Source organism: Tachysurus fulvidraco, chromosome 5, assembly GCF_022655615.1.
Source record: "Tachysurus fulvidraco isolate hzauxx_2018 chromosome 5, HZAU_PFXX_2.0, whole genome shotgun sequence".
Classification (NCBI taxonomy): Eukaryota; Metazoa; Chordata; class Actinopteri; order Siluriformes; family Bagridae; genus Tachysurus; species Tachysurus fulvidraco.
This window is the reverse complement of record NC_062522.1, coordinates 14,336,760-14,360,073: the sequence shown is the minus strand read 5'-3', so window position 1 is coordinate 14,360,073 and position 23,314 is coordinate 14,336,760. Positions and strand designations below refer to the sequence as shown.

Genomic DNA, 23,314 nt, shown 5'->3' with positions numbered 1-23,314 from the left:
TGATGTCCTTCATGTAGGCCAACACCAGCCTCTCAAATGACTTCATGACCAGAGATGTTAAAGCAATGGGTCTGTAGTCATTTAGTCCTGTGATTTTTGGTTTCTTGGGTACAGGGATGATGGTTGTGCATTTGAAGTAGGAAGAGACTTCGCACAGCTCTAGTGATCTGTTGAAGATCAATGTGAAGATGGATGATAGCTGGACAGAGCAGGCTTTGAGGCAGGCTGGAGAAACACGGTCTGGGCCTTTGGATTTCCTTATCTTCTGTTTGCTGAAGACTTTGCTTACACCATCTTCACAGATCTTGATCAGATCATCTTCACAGGCGTGATGTGTTATCTTCATTTGAAAGGTTTTTCACTTAAACGTTTTTCCTTAATTTCTGGTCATTAAGAATGAAGTCAATAAAGATTTAGAGAATTATGATTCAACATTAATGTATATGCAGATCAAACTTAAAAATGTATACTCAGTACAATACAATATTAAATATTCAGGGTAGGAATTTACGACTTTTAGTAAACGGAATATAACTTATTTACTAATTGCTAAATTAATGTTTTTGATGGCCATTTAGGCATTACGGTTAGAGATGTGGTTGTAGTGCATCATGCAAAACTAAAAACTTGTAAACACTGAAATTTACATCCATACTGTGAAGACCATTGAAGAGAATTTTTCTAAAACATACAACACCAATTTGCTACAGATTATGTGAATTAATCCCTGAAGATTAAAAAATAGGATTCAAATGTACAATGACAAAGCACTTTACTTATAATTCAAGTGTAAGGATGTGTATTTTGATAATCATTTATTCATTCAGCTCTACCTTGAATATCCAGAGCCTATCCTGGGAATACCTGAGAGTGTAAGGTGGGAATACAACCTGAATAGAACAGAAGTTCATAGCAGGGCACAGTGCACAATGCACACACATTCACACTTACAAACAATTTAGAGCTCAGGATTGAATTGGGTAGCCTGGAGCCATGAGACACCATCACTATCCGCTGCATCACTGTGTCGCCCAATTCTGAGAACACTATGAAAAAAAAAGCATTCAGAGCTTAGTTTATAAAACATGTTGACTTTTATTGCTTAGAGAATACAGCTTACAGCTCCTGCAAAGCCATGTGAACACGTGCCTCAACTAAAACTTACCAATCGTCACAAGATAAGAATTGACCACACATTCACAATGTAACTTCTACACATTGCACCAGAGAGCTACAGAGGAACAAAAACCTTCTGCCTGGATATGAAAAACATTTTACAGTTTGATAGTTGCTATCAGTATAGGGACATTGATGGCGGTGTAGTTCAGTGCCATCAGTGACCAGAGCTTCTTCCTGTAAAGAGTGTAAAACTGTCCAGAGGTTACTTGAGACTATCTGGTAGCTGAAGTTTCATCTCTATCTTTGGTACTAAAGAGACAGATATTTTTCTTAAGTTCTCCTTTCAATACTGTTCGGAACACAGGCCAGACAAAAGCTGCATCCTACATACTCTTTACTCTTACCACTTTAAACTAAAACGAAACAAAAAGAAACGTCCTACTTTACAACCCAGCTCAGCTCTCTGCCAAACACACAGAGCACCACAGGGAAGAAACCATTGTTGTAAAAATCAATTCTCAAGAAAAAAAAAAAAAAGAATGATTTTAACACATAACTATTTTACAAAAACAAAAAGCAAGAAATCTACAGGACACCTAAAATATGAGGCATTTGAGTTTCAACACTCATTTCCTGCACCAAACTGAGAACAATTAAACATAATGCATCTTCTGCTGCCAATATATCATAGGACTCGAAATCCAAAAACAATGATGCACATACAATATGGCGCCTTAAAATATTTTACCTGTCTGAAAGAAAAGCAGGAATTGATGAAGAAGAAATGTGTCTCTGAAAAAAGGAGGAGGGAAAAAAAAAAGTCTAACGCTATTTTGACATAAGGGGAGGTCCAAATAAAACAGCCGCCTGGCCATGGTATTTTCTAAAAAGTCAATATAAACGGATACTGTGAGTAAGAGAGAAAGTCAGAGCAACAGAGAACGAGAGAGAGAGCGAGAGAGAGAGAGATATCACATGTCATCCTCTTCATCGTCTTCCTGGGAGGACCGGGCGTGTTGAGCTGCGGTGGCTGAAGCTGCTGCTAACTGAGCCTGCTGTGCTGCCTGTTGCATCTGCAGCCACTCCTGCTGTGCAAGCTCAGCCTGCTGCTGCCGTGCCTACAACACACAATAAATGCGAGAGGGTCATGGACCACACTGCTCCATAGACAGGCATATGCAAGAACCCTATACTGCCAAAAGTATGTGGAAACCTAACGATGCACACTCAGGCCTTCCTGAATGTTGGAAGCACACAACTGCAGTGTGCATTGTACACTTCAGCATTAATATGGCCCACTTCACACCTGGGTGATCAGATCGCAGGTGGACAGGTGAGACACTGCCGTTCATGGCGTTTATTACTTCAGCAAAATCCCAATTCCTGTACCTTTAAGGACTGTTCCAAAGATTTTTGTGTGTGATTTTTCACCATATTCATTTTTCAGGTATTCATGTTTTTCAGATTCTAGCTCACATACCCACACAGACTGGTCTGAATGCTCAGATCACAGTGTCTTTGAGATTCTTTTGGCCCTGTTCACACCCATACTTAGTAAAGTCAATTTGGGATTCAATCACCCAGGACGCTTCCAAATCCAGGTGTAAATGGGGCCTAAACCTGTTCCAGCATGATAAAGCCCCTGTGCACAAATGCACTATGCACCAGGAATTCTCACCAGCGCCTCACTAATGCTCGTTTGGCTGAATAAACACAAATCCCCACAGCCACACAAGTCTTCCCAGACCAATGGAGGTATTAAACACAGCAAATGGGATACTAAATATGGAATGAGACTTTCAGAAAATATTTGAGTGTGGTGTTCAGGTGTACACAAACCTTTGGCCATGTAGTGTAAAAGCTTGTATAAAAGTGCCTACTGAATTTCTGAGAAATAACTAATACCAGCATACTCTGATGTTAATATGTTGATGGATGGTTTTTGAAGCTGTTTTTCAACCCACTAAGAGTGTTTAAAATCCCCAACACTACTGTGAATAATATTTTCACAGCCACAGGACACAAATGCACACACGCACAGAAGTGCTGCCATAATAATTAAACATTTAGTCACGTTTGTGCTGCTTACCTTGGCGAATAACTCCTGCTGCTGGCGGAGAAGCTCCTCTTCTGGGATGCCGAGATTTTCCAGACGTGAGCTGGCCTTTCTCCGCTTCAATGCGACTGTCTTACATTCCTGCAAAACGTCCTTCACTTCCGCTATGTAGGATCCAAACCCGAGACTTTCGAGTGCTTCAAGAGAAGAGAGAAAAAGGAGAAGGGATTTATTGATCATTGGTGCCTGTGATTCATTAGTCAGAAATATTCCTGGCCTGTATCCACAAACAGACCGAGAGCACAGTATGAATGGATCCAAACTTTACCAATGTTTGAGGCACTACTGAGTAGCTTAGGACATCATTTGTAGAAGAATACAAGTATAAAAGAAAAGTATTATAGAAGAAAGCTCCCACAGAAATGACTCTCTGCTAAGCCACAAAGCAAAAACAATGAAGTATTTTGGGTGTGCCCAAAAGAAAAACAAAATACTATAAATCCCTGCTTTCTAGTGCTGTATTTAGAGACAAGATTTCACAGTGTCATGCATTTCTGAATTACCTTAATCTTAATGATTGTCAAAGGAGACATGCGTCTTATCACGGTCTTATACATCACATAATCCAGAGTGTGAGCCAGCCCGTAATAAATTGACATTTGTGATTATCACAGATTTAAGATTTTATTTAGAATTGTTTGGAGTCATTATAGAATCTTTCTTCTATTTTCTCAAACAATACATTAATCTATTTCATTTAACGGGCTATCCATGTATGTCAGTAACCTGGCAACTCAGTGATTCATGCTGCCTTCAAGGCTTGCCACAGTTTCCTTACTGGTACTGTTGTAGATATATAAAGGCTGCTTTCTAAAATAAGCATGAAACAGAGAGTCATCAAGAAAACAAGGCAGCATTTCTGACACACCCCTACATCCCAGGGAAGGAGAAGTGGCTTGTCAGTCCCAGCAAATGAGGCATGGCCTCTGTGCCTGTCTTTCTCAGGGAAAGAAGTTTGGCTTCTGTGCCTCAGTCCCAGTTTAAAAGACATGGCCTTTATGACTGTTAGGCTAGATGAAGATTCTACCTGGAAGATCTTGTGGAAAGTTCACGACTTTAGTATACACAAGCTTTTGTAAGAACAAATTTTTTAAAAAACAGACCCAGATTTTACTTTTCCATGCACACCAATGCAAAAAACACATGGTAATACATCACATTGGGTACAGGAAAATATAATACAGGTGTGTCAAGATAATACAGAAAACCAAGGCACAGGTAAAGGTCCTTTGTTTAACTATATACCATATAGTGCTGCAAACTAAATAATAATGTAGAACAGCAAAGCCAGTAGGTTTAGCTCAGGTATTACTCTTCTTTAGAAGAACTTTAAATCACCAAGTTTCTCGCCCTGTACAGTCACTTTCTGTATTTGATACAATTTCCAGAATCAGACTTTAAAAGAATCTGAAGTTTGCGATAGCAGAGGATTCGGCTATTTTTGTCCACACAGGCTTGTTCAGTCTCTTGTCTGCTTAAGACTGGAGTACTGCAACTCACTGTTGGCAGGTCTAACTATGAACGCAATTCATCCTCTGCAAATTATCCAAGCATGACTTGTTTTCAACCTGCCTAAATTCTCACATCCCACCCCACTGCTAAGTTCCCTCCACTGGATTCATGCATCAGATTCAAAACACTGATGCTTGCCTACAAAGCCAAAAATGGTCCCGCCCTTTTACCTCAAAGCTCTTATCTCTCCTCGCATTGCACCTCGCACCCTCAGAGCTACCAGCATGGCTCAACTGGTCCCACCATCTCTCAGGGTAAGAGGTAGGTATACACACAAGACTCTTTTCTGTTCTGGCACCGAGGTGGTGGAATGAACTTCCCCTAGATGTCTGAACAGCTGAGTTACTGGCTATCTTCAAACGACAGGTGAAGAACTACCTCTTTCTGAAACACTTGAACTAAAAAAATAAATGAATAAATGAAAAAAAAAAACCTGAACAGTGTTAGGTTGATGGTAGCCCAAGTCTGTAACCTAGTGAACCAGTGTTAATGTTTTCATTGACAGAGACTTAAAAGCACTTTTGTACGTCACGCCAGATTAGGGTGTCAGTCAAATGCCATAAATGTAAATGTAGTGCATCAGGGTAGGAGCTACTAAATGGGATTTGTTGTGGAGAAAAAACACCACTCCAATGCAAGTACTATCCGTGTCTTTACACTCTAACCATGCAAAGTGTCTTGAATAAGAGGAACAGGGGAGTGCGTATTTGTAAAAATATTTGTTTAACCAAAGAGAGACTTGCTCTTCTGTTTCCAAAAGAACAATACGTGATCTTGTGGAGGCATTTAAAATGGAGCTGTTTACAACCAACACCACTCTGGACTTCTGTATGTTCAGTATCTACAGTCTGCAGTTCAAATATGACCATACATTAGTACATAAATATAAATAAAACAGAAATAACAATATATCTCTCATTTAGGCAACATTTAAGCCTATACCTTTCATGATGGAAAACTCACTCTTCAGATGATATTAGCTAGCTAGTAGTACACAGAGGACAATAAAGCAGTTTAAATAGAGCTACGAGGTCTCTGAATTTCAACCCGATTGTCTGCCATCTTTGCAGGCTACAAGTTTTCTTCCAGAGTGACACTGTAATTAATCACAAATATTGAAAAAATTGAATATCACAGTTTGATCTTTGTACATTTTTGTTGTTTAGAGTTAAACAATGTTAAATGTCAGGACTCGCACCTTTCCTGACACTTAAACCCGTGTTCACATAAACTTTATATATACTGGTCTGCAAACTCAATGACAACCTTTGTATCCTATAAACTCTCTAGCTGGAAATGAGAAAGATTTGAAAATGTAAAAGTCTTCTTATGTATCCGAAACAAATAAAATAATCAAAACCCAGGGGGAAAAACCATGCTCACTGTGTATGTGGTTCAGAAATTCGTACTCGTTCGATTTCCACTACCTTAGACACTACAACACAAAAATACAACCACAAAACACAAGTTAAACACAGTTCAGAGGAAGCCACACCATATCCTCCTATGCTTCTAAATCAAACAGGAAGAACTTCTAATATATCCAGCACATGACGAACACACATTAAAAATCAAGGTAAAAGACATCACTGCACCATGGTGGTCTGTAATAGGACACAAGCATTTATATTGTACATGATGGATGTTCATGACATCATGCTGGAAGATGACCCTATACACATGTAGTGCAAAACGCATTATAGGCATTAGGTTACAGTTTTATATTACTATAGGTTTTAATAACTTTTGTGCCCAAGCTTTTGTTATAACATGAATATTATAAATATAACAATATAAGATCTCTAAAATGTTATTATGGTATCAGTAGCCATATAGTTTTAAACCTGAGGTGACATTAGTGAGATACCTTTAAGGACTAAAAGTAGAACCCCATCCTCTTCTGGATAATCAGATTATAACTAGTTATAACTATCCTCTTTGACAGTTGAAGTAAAACAGCACTAAGCATCATTTTGTGTTAAGATGAACATGAGGTCTTTGTGGTTAAAACATTAGGTCTTATGTACAGATCTACAGTATCCAGGCAAGTGAGACTTGGGCATACACTGGTTTTAGAAAGTGCAAATCTCTTGGGAATACATTGTCTTCTGTCAGGGACATACTGTATATGATGCTGCTTAGAAGGATGTTGTCCTTACACTGCCTTCTGTTCCATTCTGCCGCTAAAAGTCACTTGGTCTCGGGGCATTTAAAAGTGTTATCGTGCATCGTGAACATCACGATAGACAGTATAACAAATTACTTACAAAAATAACTAATGACTAGGATAGAACAAGGTAGAATTAAAAGGAGCATCCACATGCACAAAACCGGTGCGTGTGTCTCAGTGTGTGTGTGTGTATGTGTCTGTCTGTGTGTGTGTAGGTGTCTCCCAGTCGGTGTGTCTCCCTGTGTCCCCCCATGCTCACCGTTGATGACATGCTCCGGGGAGATGGTCTTCTTTTCGGACTTGTTACAGATCTCATTGGCCTCAGATGAGACCAGGTGGATGAACTCGGTGCAGCAGTTCACCACCAGCTCCCGGGCGTCGTTGGCCACTCGCACGTTGGGAAGCGTTTCTTTAATCATCTTGTTGATGGCCGCCCTCGGGATGGTGAGGTCGTCGTCGTTTCCGGACGAGGAAGCCATTGTTCACCTCTGAACTCACTTATGATTTCACGAGAACTTCTCCAGAGCGAATAAAGGTCCAGTGTTAAAGAGACGGAAGCCAAGCCGGTCACTGAAGGCTGACCCACAGTCCTGCCTTTATTATGACAGGCTGGACCAGCAACAACACGGAACAATAACAGACCTGTAGCGAACACACGGAATGTATAAGTGTATAAACACGCGTCTGGTCTGATGTGTAAACCTGTTAGTCATTAATGTTGGGTTCCTGCTACCAAAACAAAACCTTACACTGGAAACTTGTCTATATGACTAAACTGATCATAAACGGGGCCATTCTGAAGTTATAGAGCATTAAACGCCCCGGAAGCTGCATTTAATTCATTACTTTTATGATATTAAATTCTTCCCACGGTTGTTATAGCGATCTTCAGAATCAATCCCACAATGCAAGGCTGAAGGATATCCGGTGCCGTTTTCAGACAAGTCCCGCCCCTCTAGCGTTCTGATTAGGTATAAGGAAGACCGTTCTTCTAGGTTCTGATTGGTTAGATTTGTCGAAGGCAAGCGAATGTAGCCAATCAAATGCGAAGTGGGAGCTTTTCAACATACTGCGTAATAGTGGCATCTGGTGGGTTAGTCAGGAAATGAACATAGTAATCTACTGAATGCCAGTGGATCTTTCAGTGGATTTTTTCACAGGTTGAAATTGTGCTCGTTGGATCAACGGGAAAAAGTGAATGGTTGACGTGTAGATCAGACTCTGATGGTGGTTTTTTTTTTGTATCCATCTGGACATCTCATGTCCAACTGCATTATTTCAACAACATAATCATAACATAAAAGAGTGATCATTTGATTGGTGAATGGTTGGTTTACCCTGTTTTTTATTTTATTTTTTTTTTGCTGAGATGTACAATGAGTCATTTCTTTAAACTTATATATAAATATATAAAGGTGTAATGTTTATATTTCATCTATCAACTTGTTTACATGCTGCTTACATTCATCAAACTGTTTACATGCTTACTGTTTACATGCTGTTTTGCACACTTTTTACTTTTTTGCTCTTTGCACACACTCAGTCATTTTGCTCATACTGTACAATATTTCAGTTGTTGCTGTTTTTGCACAATCTTATACACTATCTCAGGAACCTGCTGCTAAGAAACTGTGTTCATTCTAGCATTACTGCACGCAATATTGTCTGAACTTACAGTATTTATACTGTATACAGTATTGACACTGGTCGTTCGGCGCTGTTTTTTGTTTACTGTATTATGTGTACTTTTTTGTATTTTGTGTATTGTCTTGTAACCTTTTGTCTGCATTGTCTTTTGTCCTGCACTGTCTTGTTTGTATTGTCCTGCACTGTCTTGTCTGTCTTGTCTTGCACTGTTTGCACCAGGTTGCACAGTTGCTACTTACTAAGACCTTAGCCCTGTCTTTGTTTTATGTAGCACCTTGATCCTGGAGAAACGTCTCATTTCACTGTGTACTGCAACAGCTATATATGGTTGAAATGACAATAAAAGCTTATTGACTTGACTTGACTTGATTTCACACACAGACTTTTTTATTGTTAATTTTGTTTGCTATATTACATTAATGACAATATAATTACATTAATGACAAGATTTATATTGGTTTAGTTTTTTCTGCAATCAATGCTATTGTAAAAGAGGTGGGTAAATTTTTATAAACACTATCTGATGGCCTGCGTATTGACCCTTAATGTATTCATATATTTTTATTTATTTGTTTGTTTGTTTGTTTCCTGATTCCTGATTGTTCTTGAATCTTTTTCTGTCTCAATAGCTTGGCTTTACTCTGCACCATGGTTCACACACTGGAGTCTGGTTTAGTCATGTTTAGTATGTTTCAGATGATCAGATTTATGAATTTAAAGGAACAGATGGGACATCAAAAAATCCAGAAAAATGAAAATTAAAAAAATTATATATATATGACCCCTTTGCAAAACATGACTTAGTACTTGGTGGCAAAACCCTTGTTGGCAATCACAGAGGTCAGACATTTCTTGCAGTTGGCCAACAGGTTTGCACACATCACAGGAGTGGCAACTCAAACCTTCAGCTCCCATTATCGGATTAAGGTCTGGAGACTAGCTTTAACATTTCAGGACCTTAATGTGCTCCTTCTTCTTCCTGTTGCCTTGGCTGTGTGTTTGGGGTTATTGTCATGCTGGAATACCCATCCATGACCCATTTTCAATGTCCTGGCTAAGGGAAGGAAATGTCCTGGCTAAGGGAAGGAAATGTCCTGTCATCTTAGCAGCAAAACACCTCTAAAGCACAATGTTTGCATAATGAAGGTAGGGGTGGTATTTATGGGGTCATAGGCAGCATTCCCTCACCTCCAAACACAGAGAGTTGTCGATGCCAAAGAGCTCAATTTTGAGTCTCATCTCAACACTTTCACCCAGTTCTCCTAGAAATCATTCAAATGTTCATTGAGAAGTAATCTGTCTAGCGTCACTTGTCGCTGTTCACCTTCACGGGTTGGCAACCAGTGATCTAAGGCAATGAATTCTATAATTTTTTTGTTTTATGCCTTTTGCCTTGGCACCATCACTGGCAAACTTTCTTGCCTTTTCAAAAATGTCTGCTACAGACTGAGTAGGCGTGCTCGGATTTGCCTTTTCTTTTCTGCACCGCATTCTTCTCATATTTATAATGGCAATCGGGATGTTTGGAGTTCAGGTGATATTTAAACCCGACATGAAGAAACTCTTTGCAGATACACCGGGCTCAGTGAAGACCATTTACGTTCTTTCACTCCAGTCTTCACAAACCATGTCTTCATGGAGCTCTCATTGTTCACAGGAGCATTGTCAAGCTGGAATAGGTTTGGCATACAAGTAAAATCTTAATGATACAAAATACAAAAAGATCTTATGCAATGGTTTGCTTCCAACATTGTGGCAGGAATTTGAATAAGATTCACATATTTGTGTGATGTACAAGTGTCCATATAAGTCTGGCCATTTAAAATGATTTGACTTGTTGCCTACTTGTAGCACGCCGGACACTTTAACCACAAAAGACTGACATTTGCTGTTGTTTCATGATGCCCATTTTATTATGAAGCAGAACATTTGAAATTAAGTGAATTGAAATGATTACATTATCATGGAAAATGACTGGTAAATGTAAATTGCCATTTTGAGAACTTATACTGGCTCCGTTAAAAATATTTGATTGTATACTTTCTAAATATTTCAGTTTGAATGCACATGATTAAGAATTCCATGTTTACATGCCAGCTAGTGAACACAGGTCCTTATATTTAGTTTCAGCATAGATTTAGCCAACAACTGTATATTTTAACTGTATGTTTAAAACTTATTTAAAGCATAGGCTGAAAGCAAATCTTTCATTAAAAAAAGGCAGTGTATTTAGTGCCTGGTGCATAGACATTTTCGCAGACAGCAGGACTAACGTAAATTTTTAACTGTGTATATGTGTGTGTGTGTGTGTGTGTGTGTCTATGACTGTGTTCAGAAACAGGCACGGATACGTTCCAGGGGGTCTTTGTCCCAAAGTTTAGAATCCCAGGCTTGGAACCAACCAGTGAAAGTGGGCGGCTCAATGCCTTGCTTTATAAGGCTTATGGGAGTGCCACGACGGCCAGATGGGTCTGAGTTCACATAGTCTTTAGCTGGAGAAACAAAATACACGGAAAGTTATGATGTTTATCTGACACAACCGGTTACATTTTACTGCTATATTTTAATACCTTCATGTTGCAGTGGAAGCTAGCATGTGAGGGAAGCATAGAGTTAACAGTTGTGCAAACTGCAAGTCTAAATCAATACACATTTATTTCAAATGGCATGAAGTTATATTCATCGTAATATCCCATTCACTTTTGTATCTGATTTCTGACACTGAACAGCACTTAATTCGCTACTGCTCCGGGTGTGTGTTCACGGTGTGTGTGTGTTCACTGCTGTGTGTGTGAACTTTGGATGGGTCAAATGCAGAGAACTAATTCTGAGTATGGGTCACCATACTTAGCCGTATGTCACGTCACTTAATAAAAACTGACAAAACTATGCAGCTGAGTTAAATCTTTTCTATTCCATGCTGTCAGGAAGGAAAAGCTGTCCTTCCTCTTTCTTGTGAATCTCATCAGTGTTTGCTAATTGGTAGATTCTGTCCACAAAATAAGCGTTAGAACTACCTTCCTATGAGGTTCCTTTTACAGTTTAAAAAAATGAGGCTTCCGGGTTCATGAGTCTTGAATAAAGACTCTTGAAGGCTTCAGAATTAACAGCAGATGTGCACTAGAGGAGATTTAGCAAGCAGTAGAAATTGGCAACAAGAAAGTACTTTTTTCTCTCCACTGTTCCCTGAAAACAAATTAAAACTATGTCTGTGCAGTCCTGCCCAACCCTCTAAAAGTTTTCTAATTGAATCTAGAGCAGTGGATTAAACTAGAAATTAGATAAACTAGAAGTCCTTTTGAGAAAGTAGTACAGTATCTGATGTGATGACTCTGTGTAGCATCAGCAGTACCTAGTTTATCTGCTCCGTTCTTCTCCACTTCGTTAGCATCGTTACCAATCCAGATAAAGATCTGAGGAGAAGAAAAAAGACAGAAAATTGAACCAGTAGTCTGTGTTATTAATGCAGCAAGGGGGGTGATGGGGGCTATATCACTGAAGTGACTGACATACAGGGGTAGAGATTTGATTGTATGTGCATAGGTACCTGGTCCCAGGTATCCAGAAGCATGACATCATCTGTGGCCAAATCAACCTGAGTGAACTCTCCTGGCACTTCCTCTACCTGAAAACAAGACAGGAAAGAAAATGAGAGTGGGGGATGTATGTAATAAGAATTTCACTTAACTTCTTTTACTCAGTTTTGCTTATTACTTTTCATCCACCAATTTGAGCAGCTGTGTCAATGTAGTATGTAATTGATGGCCTACTTCTAAGAACTTACTATGAGACGGCCGGTTTTGTTGGAACAGCCAAACAGACGAGGTGGTTTAACTGTCTTCTGCAAACTAGTAGAGGTCTGATAGTCCTTCTTTCCACCAAGAGCAAGCCAAAATCCAGCTGATAGTGAGAGAGAGAGAGAGAGAGAGAGAGAGAGAGAGAGAGAGAGAGAGAGAGAGAGAGAGAGAGAGAGAGAGAGAGAGAGAGAGAGAGAGAGAGAGAGAGAGAGAGAGAGAGAGATTTTTACAAGCAATAATATTTTTGGACCAATGGTTTTAGTTAAACAGGGCTACTACTGATATGATTGCCAAATAAAAAATGCCTTACATTGTGTTCAAAACAGGATACTTTTAATGAATTAATTTTTCCTCTATTATAGATAATGTTGCATATTTAATATAATGTTTCCTCCCTTGAACATAATGTTTAAGGAAACCTTAACACAGGACGATTTGATAAACCAACCAATATATGTTAAGTATAGAAAAATGTTCATTAAATCATTTTTAAAGGCACTTGTTTTCAATGTGCTACTTGATCACCTGGTTCCTTCCCCTCTGCCACTTCAGTAATGCTGCCACCCAGGAAGCTGCAGATGTGTTTGGCAGCATTCATCTCCACATCTGTGGCCCCAACTCCTTTCCACAGAAACACAGATTCTGGAGTCTTCAGCACAAACACATCATTGGAGTTCAGCTTTTCAGCAGAGGGTTTTACCTGAGAGGAGAGAAGACACCTTTTATTGCCAGTTTTTTACCTCAGATAGAGTTTAAGTGAGGTTTAACAGATTGCACATAATGGTTGCAACACAGAGTTTAAATAATAAAAATAACATGTAATACCTGATGTAAAAATACAGACAGTGTTTATTTCTACCACTATGATGTGATGGGTGTGGCTGACCTCAACAGTGCGTGTAGCTTGGCTAGAGCTCTGCCGGATGTGGAAGAGACGTGTGCTTGCTGTTTTGCTCTGCCCACCTTTTCGTGAAGTCCCGCCAAGGAAAATGATCATTGGTTTGCTTTTAAACAAGCTCATCAGATGGGGTGGTTCCTGGCCTTGAGTTACACGGACCTGCAAAGGATCACACAGCAGAGCTGAAGATTATACATCTAGGATCATGGATTCATCCTGAACTGATTACCTTAATCAAGCAAAAAATATTTTTGATTATGCAGGTTTCCAGCTATTAATTATTGTGTTCAGCAGGTTTGGGTCACAGATCATTATACTGTATATTCTGTATATTCTCTCTGATTACTGATAGTGTTTAAGATTCCATAAATATACACATGAAGACATCTAAACAAATGGCAAATATGTTTTAGGCTACATCTCCATTCAGTAGGGACAGAATACCTTTAAGTAATAATATAAAAGTTTTTCTAGGGTCAAAGATGTCCACTGCTAATAGCCAGGTTAGCATTATGTATAGGTTGGCATTATCCCAGTTCCCCATGTACAACTAACCCTTTATTCACAAACTGAGAGAAGGAGAGAAAGAATAAATGCTGAAGACATTGAATTTCTGGTGCTCCTATCATTGGGAACATGAAGCACAGAATCTCTTATCTATACAGTCAAGACAAGACTGACCTGAACAGGAGCTCCTCCCATGGAATCGTCCAATTTGACCGTTAAAAAGGCAGAGGCGGCCAACTCATCCTGTGTGCACTTCAGCCCTTGCCTAGAGCAATCAGCACCAATTTACAATACCAATCAATGTTCCAGTCAGTTACAGAGAAGGTCAGTTAGCATTGTGACTTATTGTTGGACTTTCTCACCAGGTATAGATGATATGCTGCTCTCTGCCACCCTGCTTGTAGCTGTAAAGGATCAGATAGCAGTCACCTCCATAGAAATGACCGTAGGTGGATGGGTCCACAGGAACCTTATCCCCACCTTCAACACGCCACACCTGTAAAGGTAACCAAAGGTGAGAATTTTGTGTTGTTTCTTTGATTTAGTTTAGTTAATGAAGATGTGGCTAATAAGCTGAGAAGTTGCCTCGGTTGTTAAATGAGACGGATCGCTGAATTTACTGCTTGTCGAGTGACAGGGCGTCATCAGTTCAGAGCGATAACAAGTACAGAACTCCAGTTACCTTTAATTTAACTGTAAAACTGTAAATATACTGCTCAAAATAGTCCCAGTCAAAATGTGTAAACTAGAGTGCATCTTGAAGTAAACATATAAATGTGTGCATGATGCTATACATCACATCCATGGTGAATTCTTTCTTTATGACCAGTGTTCCTACATACATTGTGACTCTAGCCAGGATAATGTGGTTACTGAAGATGAATGTATGATTATACAGAGGTTACAGAGAACCATATGCTGTTTCCTGATGATATCAGACAGATGGTTAAAATGTTACATAGCACACATAGTGTCTCCTGATGATATCAGACAGATGGTTAAAAATGTCCCTTCAGACTGCATATAGTGACTTGCAGTCACTAATGGTAGTGCAACGTCTGTACAAATCCAGTTGGACACAAAGTACTCCTATGGTTAGGATTGGCTTTACACCTCGCTATGAGTTGAATCATGTTTCAAAGTACAAATACATTTGTATGTGTTAGAATTGTATTCTGACTTACCTGCACCTTACCCGAGCCGTCATCCACCATGCCATGTTGTGCAGCCATGGCTTCGTTGGAGTGCAAGCTGGATGCATCAAAGGGGATCTGCTCCACTCTAGCAATCTTCCCAATAGTGTAGGCCTTCCCAGGGCCCATGGTCTGAGCTCTATCCTTCCAGTTGCTGAAGAACTGTTTAAACAGTGTGGTCTCACTGCCAGCAGGTAACACCTGGATCTATAAACAAATGATCAACAGATGCTGTCAGCAGACTTCAAACAAACATTGACAAATCTGAGTTGTGAGGAGCTCTGACTGGATTTTTACCAGGGTCTTTTTAGGGTAGTTATGGTCTTTGATAAATTGCCCTGCAGCATTCATGCCTGCCTTACGTTCAGCTTCACTGGATTTGGGACCTGAAGGGTAAAAGGTGACAAATGAGCTCAGTTAATTTTAAGTTCAGTTCCATCCTCGATTATGCTCATGCACACTTTTAATAAATTTCAGATTTTATCATGCCTAAGCAAGATGTGAAAATAATGAAACTGAACTTAGTATCATATGATAATGCTAGAAAAATGACCAAGTCTATTTTTCCAGGCTACAATGAACAGTTTTTTGATCTACAATTATATTATTTACTTTTCAATCAGTCAATTCTCTAATAAAACCTTCACTGATTTGTGTCTGTTAAATCAGGTGAAGCACAAAACACAGTAGTTCTCCAAGAATTCACACCACTGAAGTAAATTTCAGCTTATAGGTGGTCATTTCTAACTTTTAAAACTTCTAGACTATGTAAGATAAACAGCACGACTCACCTTTCCACAAAAAGATTTTTCCATCAGCTCCATTGTCAAGGATGTAGCATTCACTGGGAGAAAGCATCTCCTGTTTGAATGGGCTGCTCTGAGCCACCACGGAGGTCTTCACGGAGCCTGCAGCATCAGAAACCTAACACACCCCAACACACATCTACTGTATTTACATATATATATAAAGATATATTGTTATTAAATGGCTACAAATTGTTGTGGAAAACCTGGAGCCTATCCCAGTGGCTTGGGGATCAAGGTGTGGACAGAATGGACAAGGGGCACAATCACTCACGCACTTCACAATCTTACAACACGTGCCTGCAAGGCGGTGGTGGGAATTGAACTCCCCACCCCAGAGGGGCACTAACTCCCAGAAACTACAAGCCTAATAATACTTAAATAATGAATGCATCAATGAATTATATTCATTGAACTATACACACTTTATAGTGTTTAATGCTTTTAGGCTTTCACTTTTTGTTATGCAACTGATAATTATAATTGTAATTTAAATCATATTTATTGCATAGTTGTTACTGTTCACACACACACACACACACACACACACACACACACACACACACACACACACACACACACACACACACACACACACACACAAACACACACAAACACACACAAACACACACACACACAAACAATAAATGTTTTACCATATAAAGAGTTCCCTTCTTGTTAGCTTGGTCGACAATCTCATCATCAGGACTTCCTGCTGGGATCTCAGGCTTGGGCCCAAGTACCTAAAAATATGCAGCATGAAGCAACATTTCCAGGAGTTCACCAACTATGTTTTCTGCAGTTTAAAAAACTATGTTTTCTGCAGTTTAACCCACACACAGCAAATTCAAGACATTGTATATGGACTGAGTGGAAAAGTATTTAAAGCTTTAGGTTATTAATTGTGGTTTAAGAGAAATTCCTAACATTTATGTTATAATTTACTTCCATGTCCAATTCTCTTGGAACATACCTAAAAACAAAAAAAAAATTTTAACTGCATTTGTGTGTTGTTTTTATTTTTTGATTAATGTTGCTTACAGCAATAATGGCCTCTGGCTCAGAGCCCTCCTCAACCATGTGCAGCTTGGCACGTCCATTACGCTCATTATCACGGATGTCAATAGCCACCTGAGATGCTTTCAAACGTTCAAATCGGTTACACTCACTGCCACACCACTGATAGATGTCCTGAAATGATAACAAAACAATATTTCAAATAGTTAATTATCATTAATTTATTGCAGATATGTGATAAATTAACCAGAATGATTACAAACTGATTATTGATTACGATTGTAGTGTCCCTCTGTCCTCTGTAAAGCTATTTGAAGCTATGTGAATGCTATTTGCTAGAACTGTATAGGCTATTATAAAGAAATGCTATAATTCTAATTTTGAAAGAACTACTACACTGAGCAAAACTACACTTTTATTTAGGATTCCTTAATAATTCATTCATATTAGAATGAATTGTAGCATTTGGAGTAAAAGCTACAGTTTAACATGCTTAGAAGACACTGGATGAAACACAGACGAGCAATTGATTCCAGTGTAATAACAAATGATTATTAACGGTTTGATTCTATTTTGTGTTAAATTTACCAATCTGTTAGAAAACAAACAGTACTAAGGATAATTGTGCACCAAGCTCCTGTATTTTGCTTTGTGACACCTGACCTTGCCCAGGTCGACAATGAAACAGTCTCCGCGATTAAAGCTGCTCCATAACAGAGGAACTTCAGTCGCACGGATCACCCTCCGCCCTTTAACATGGAGTAATCTCTTCACATCCATGTCGTTGGTCACCACGTGTTGAAAGCCAGAGGCCACTCCACCTTGCTATGTGTGACAAAAGAGAAGCATCACTGCACAGAAGACTAAATCTCAGATCAGAAAAATCTGCTGCATGAAAAATTCCTAAACAATGAAACTCCCTGTACGGCATATATTTTTTCCCACAAAGGAGATCCACTCCCATACACCATGTCTGTTATTCAACTTGTAAACCAATTAATACTTTTATTCAATACATTACATTTACTACAACTTTTAAATTTTAATTTAACAGTGGTGTGATGCTGAAGGCTCTGAAGAGTGAAAGAAATGTATTTGCAAACCAGCAACATCCAAACTACTGTACCAGAAAAAAGAAGTGTCTTGGATCAATCATGTTGCGTGTTAAGTTAGAAAGCTCACACACCTGTGTGAGCTTTTAGATGGCATGTAACAGTAAATCAATTCACTACATATACCTTCAAGTGTTTCAGGGTTTCATTAGTGTATGTGTGAATCTACAGATCTTTATTACTGCAACTGGTGATTTAACTTTGTAGGTGTGAATCATTACGGTTGGATTTACTATTTATTATTCCATTAGTGACCCACAAACACAGTGCATGTATTTCAGTGGACTAGGTGCATGTATTTACTAAGCTAGACTCTGCCACTATTGTTCACATAAATGGAAAGTTCACAGAAACTGAAAGCAGATGTTTCAAAAGTCTAATGATTCATGGCTGTAAAACCACCATGGAAACTGTTGTTATGAGTTGACAGAGTGGAAGGATGTTACACTTTGCTGAGGATCCACTCAGCAACAAGGCGATAAAGGAGGAGTTCCGCTCTGCTCTGATAGACCTCTGGAATGAGGATGTTAGTGCAAGCCCAGACTTGGGCTCTGCATTAATATTTGATCCTAGACTATAATTTCACTGTTCTTTCCAGGCACAGCAACCATTATTGCATTATACAGTAACCAATGAACATCCCATATTTATCATGTTTAAGAAAGTTATTAACTGACTATGAATTGATCAATAACACATAAAAATGTCTTTACGTGAATGAGAAATCTAATTCTAAGTGGTCTAGGTTTTGAGGGCTTATTTTGCATTATTAAAGCATGCCTTATTAATTTACAAAAGAACAAACCTACATCTATAATCTATTACCTATCTTGGAAAGAATTACATTTCAGTTTGAATGGTATAAACAGAATATGCCACCTTATACTTAAGACCAGACTTGAAGTAGCTGAGGAAGGTGAGGGACTCATTGTTCTGGACCTCACGAAACTGAACTGGACTTCCACCCAAGAAGTCATCTAGTTGGGTAGCAAAGATTGCTGCAGATCCGCTCTCATCCTGGGAACACTCATCCCCTAAGCAGACATTAATTTTTTGTTTGGTCTGATATATATATATACATACAAAAGTATCCATAAAAATATACATATCTATCTATCTATCTATCTATCTATCTATCTATCTATCTATCTATCTATCTATCTATCTATCTATCTATCTATCTATCTATCTATCTATCTATCTATCTATCTATCTCTCTGTCTGTCTGTCTGTCTGTCTGTCTGTCTGTCTGTCTGTCTGTCTGTCTGTCTGTCTGTCAAAAGCTTCAGTTGATGTCCACATCAGACATCAGTAATGGATTTAGTAATGTTTCATTGATATTTTGTGCCAGGTAGTCTTTTATACTAGTGCCAGATTTTTCTTTATTCTGATGTTTGATATGAACATTATCTGGAGCTCTTGGCCTGTATCTGCATGATTGTATGCATTGTGCTGCTGCCACATGACATACAATGAGATACCATCAGAAATCTGCAGGTCTACAGATGCTCCTCATAAACTGGGGTGGTTGAGTGTACAGTATAATTGGACAAGCAGACAGACAGACAGACAGACAGATATATATATATATATATATATATATACATTAGATACATGGAGGACAGAGATAGTCTCACCAAGCCACATGTGGATGGCATAGGATGGAGCAGGAGTGGTATAGAGGAGGATGTAGGCATCTCCAATATAGAAGTTGCTATAGAGTTGCTTTGGTACTGGCACGAGGTCCATCTTTTCCACCCTCCATATCTGCAGGCCTGGCTGTTTCCCTGCAGTCTGGAACTCTTTGTGGACCACCATGATCACTGTAAATAAGAATAAGCCTTTATTTTGTCATTTATATGTATAGAGAGGGTTAAGGGTCTTACTCAGGGGCTGCGATGGAGCTTCAATCCCAATTTTCCACTCAACAACCCAGAGCCTTATAACCACCTGAGCTACTAATACAAACAATTTACCTTTCTACAAAGTCAAAAGACTACATACACAAACAAAACTCCTATTTTCATAGAAAATATTATAATTCAGATTTAATCAGTCGGATAAAGCAATAGAAAATGAGTGAGTGAGAGATTTAATCAGATGAACGCATGATGGCATGAATCCCAAAGGGTCAAATCCACTGGGGAGATGTGATTATCTGTGACAAACATGAATGTGCACCTGCTTAGTTAAACATAGATAATTACATGCTCAGGAAACATCAGGGAAGTTTTGGCTAATTTTCTCAGCATCAAAACAACAAGAAGAATATTAAGTAAATCAACAAAAAAATGAATGACTAGAAGCTGAAAAAACTACCTTGACTAGGTAATGTAAGCAATCTGCTGGTGAACTCTCAGCCAACATGAGAATTAATAAAAGCATTAGATAATATTTTTATTTTAATACAGACAGGCAATGTTACAAAGGTGGGAAAAAGGCAGATTAGTTGTTAGTCTTTACTAATACATGTTAATTATAAAAAACCTGAACAGACTGTATACTGTATATGTGACTTGGCCTTTTGTTAAAACCGGTATCGCTGGAATGATAGGTGCAGTTTATTTTGCATATAACTGAAAGTAATCAACATATCAACAAACACTATGACCATGATTTTGGGCCTCTATTGGAGGATAGACCATTGGGACAGTCCTGATTTAAGTTTTCTAAGATTACACACTATTGTAAAACTAGTGGATTGTGTTTTTCGGTATCAGAAGCCAGCATAATATCAAAGGGATAAAGAACATTTTATGAATCAGCATCAACAAACATCAGACAACATAAATGATTGACTGTGAAAAAGAAAAGACCTTGCTCATGAAACCTAGAGGAACCCGGCTCAATCATCTGGGTGGCTTATTTGATTTTTACTTTATCTATAAATTGAATCAAATTACAGTTTGAATTATGTAAATTAATGTGTTAAAAAGAAAAGAATAAAAAAAAAAACAAAAAAAAAAACAGTAAAGTGAGTCATACTTCAGGGCTGATGTCCCTTAGGCAGTGACTCATTTGGCAGGCTATAAAAAATGGGATGTGGGATGGAAAACCTATTTTCTATTTGCTATTTTCTAATTTTGCAAATCTGGCAAATTAATACATATATGTTTACATGTAATATTTTATTGTCCTTTTCACTATATTGTCAAAATGCCGTTTATTCGCTTGTACAATACTAAATGCAAAAAATTATTTGTCTGGAAATTGGAAATGCTATACTGACAATGCTGAATAGAAATAGATTCATTTCAGGCATTAAGTCATCAAATTGGGGATTGTTCATTTGAATTTATTTATTTTTTATTTTGTGTATCATTCAACTACATCGTTTATCGTAATGTATGTTGTAAACAGATTCACAAATGCACTTTCTATGCAAAACAGAACAGATTAATTGAATTGTTTTTTCTCACTAAGTAATGCATCAAATTACGCAGAGTTCGCTCGAAAGAACCGAGTCGCGAATCGGTTCATAAAAGAATCACAATAATCACTACGACACGAGCTACGCCTTCTTCTGCTGTTTGTAGTACAGGAAAAGATCATACAAAAAGGAAATACGCTTTAATATACGTTGAAAAAGGTTTCAGGAAGTCTCACGAAAATTGCTTGAACTTATAATAAGCCATAATAATACTAAATGTACCGAATAGAAAAACCTAAAGAAAAGGGGGGAAAAAAGGGAATCTACAAAAACTGTTTTCTGTAGTGCAATGTAAATTTTACCAAAACTATTGCTATTAATCCAAGACACCAAAGCTCCCTGTTGAGCAGAAATGGGTATTTTTTATAACTTGCCTGTATTGTTGAACTGAGTAACTGCTGGATGTGGATGGAGAATCTGTAGAGGTTTAAAAGCCCCACCTTCAGGATCACTGTTTATAAGGAGGAAGTGAACAGCCCTCTAAGTCTCCTCCTCTCCTTCTAACCTGCTGAAAAATTCAGCTCGATCTGACCAACACCCAGCTGCTAAAACGTAGGCTGAGCTGTACAGTAGGTGCTGGATGAAAGGTCCTGAATTACCATTTCATATGCAACATTGATTAATTAATAAAGAAGCTGGAAAATAATTGTCCCCTGTGCTTTTCATGTGACGCACCAGATGCTATTTTTGACCATTTTCTACCAAGTCAGTTTATTCTAAGATACAACTGCAATGTCATTATTACAGGATAAATAAAACTTTTTAAGAAAACCTCTAATAAATCTGCATTATATGGGTTTTGTATATAACACTGTAATGTTAAACATTAAACACAAAACAACAAGTTAATAAGAAAATATAATGAAGTTCATTACTTCTAAAGTATTTATTGCATAAGCCATTATATTAATTTCACTTACATTAATTACAATAATTTTATATACACAATATGGGCAAAAGTATATGGTAACCTGATTGGCACGCTCATATGTGCTTGTTGAACACCCCATGCCACTTAAGCTCTTCTGCTCCAGTTTTGGCAAACCATGTCTTCATGGACCTTGCCTTGTGAGGGGGTGTTGTCAGTCTGGAACAGCTTTGGGCCTCTTAGTACCAGTGAAGGGAAAGTTTAATGCTTTAACGTACACAGACATTCTATACAACTGCGTCCTTTTAACTTTTTTGGCCATAGATTTGGGGAAGAACCCCATACGTTCTTTTGTTACTTCTTTAAATACATTCTATGTACTGCACTATTACCTTCATCCCTTATTTTCCACATATGTTTAAGGTCTGCATTGCTCTTGCCAGTCCAAATCCACCACAAAGTCTGGCTTCAAATGTAGATCCGAAAAGCTGTTCTCTTGCATCTGGTCCAAAACTGCAGGTCTCATCGGCTTTTGTTTTAATATACAACCAAAAATACTTTGCATTTAATATTATGGCAGGCTCCAAATACAAAACATGGTCTGTTTTTCCCATACTGGTATTAGATATTGAGTTATTTTGTATCTAAATGATCCACCAATGTGAGGGAATTGAAATTGTTTAGTTTCAACCTTTTGATAGTTCTTATGTACTTAGTATGTAATCTATCTTCTTTTAATATGTCACATCAGGTGCCCAGTGTTGTTGGAGTCTGTTGCACCTTATACACCCATTCAAGCATATCACACTATGTACGATGTACTGTGCTGTTCACTTCCTAAATAATATCTGGTCAGGAGCGGTTCTATGGTGAAGTATTTACACTTAAATTCAAGGTAAAAGGGATCAAAGAGTGAGTAATTGTATGAAGTGTACGTTTATCTTATGTGTTTTTGTCAACTGACAACACAGTCTTTACTGCTCAAAACAGTTTAGAGAGTAGTATCAAATACCATACCAAAAGGAAAAGGGAGTTTCTATGACTCATAGGAAAATTACTTTTGCTGCTTTAGGAAGTGACCATTTAATGCAAAAATATATTTCAGACAAAAGATGAGTTATT

General features: G+C 38.3%; 2 protein-coding genes across 3 annotated transcripts; both read right to left on the bottom strand.

The window, feature by feature from the left end:
- Nucleotides 1–1,075: 1,075 nt before the first annotated feature.
- On the bottom strand, nt 1,076–7,872 carry dr1 (down-regulator of transcription 1). 2 transcript variants are annotated; one of them, XM_027146893.2, is made up of 4 exons: nt 7,764–7,872; nt 7,177–7,559; nt 3,209–3,372; nt 1,076–2,237 (listed from the first exon to the last, which is right to left on the bottom strand). In XM_027146893.2, exons 2-4 carry the CDS (start codon nt 7,394–7,396, stop codon nt 2,091–2,093), a joined length of 531 nt encoding a protein of 176 aa, XP_027002694.1. In that variant the 5' UTR covers nt 7,397–7,559; nt 7,764–7,872; the 3' UTR covers nt 1,076–2,090. The 2 variants fall into 2 exon arrangements, with proteins under 2 accessions (XP_027002694.1, XP_047670344.1); XM_047814388.1 differs by having other exon boundaries at nt 7,667–7,835.
- Nucleotides 7,873–10,453: 2,581 nt separating this feature from the next.
- scinla (scinderin like a) lies at nt 10,454–21,848 on the bottom strand. Its single transcript, XM_027146885.2, has 17 exons — nt 21,699–21,848; nt 19,532–19,717; nt 18,774–18,928; nt 17,446–17,607; nt 16,807–16,956; nt 16,422–16,508; nt 15,751–15,883; nt 15,257–15,345; nt 14,951–15,166; nt 14,129–14,262; nt 13,941–14,031; nt 13,248–13,418; nt 12,887–13,061; nt 12,349–12,464; nt 12,112–12,189; nt 11,917–11,977; nt 10,454–11,056 (listed from the first exon to the last, which is right to left on the bottom strand). The coding sequence occupies exons 2-17, from the start codon at nt 19,710–19,712 to the stop codon at nt 10,896–10,898; spliced, it is 2,160 nt and encodes a 719-aa protein (XP_027002686.1). The 5' UTR covers nt 19,713–19,717; nt 21,699–21,848; the 3' UTR covers nt 10,454–10,895.
- Between the last annotated feature and the right edge of the window lie 1,466 nt (nt 21,849–23,314).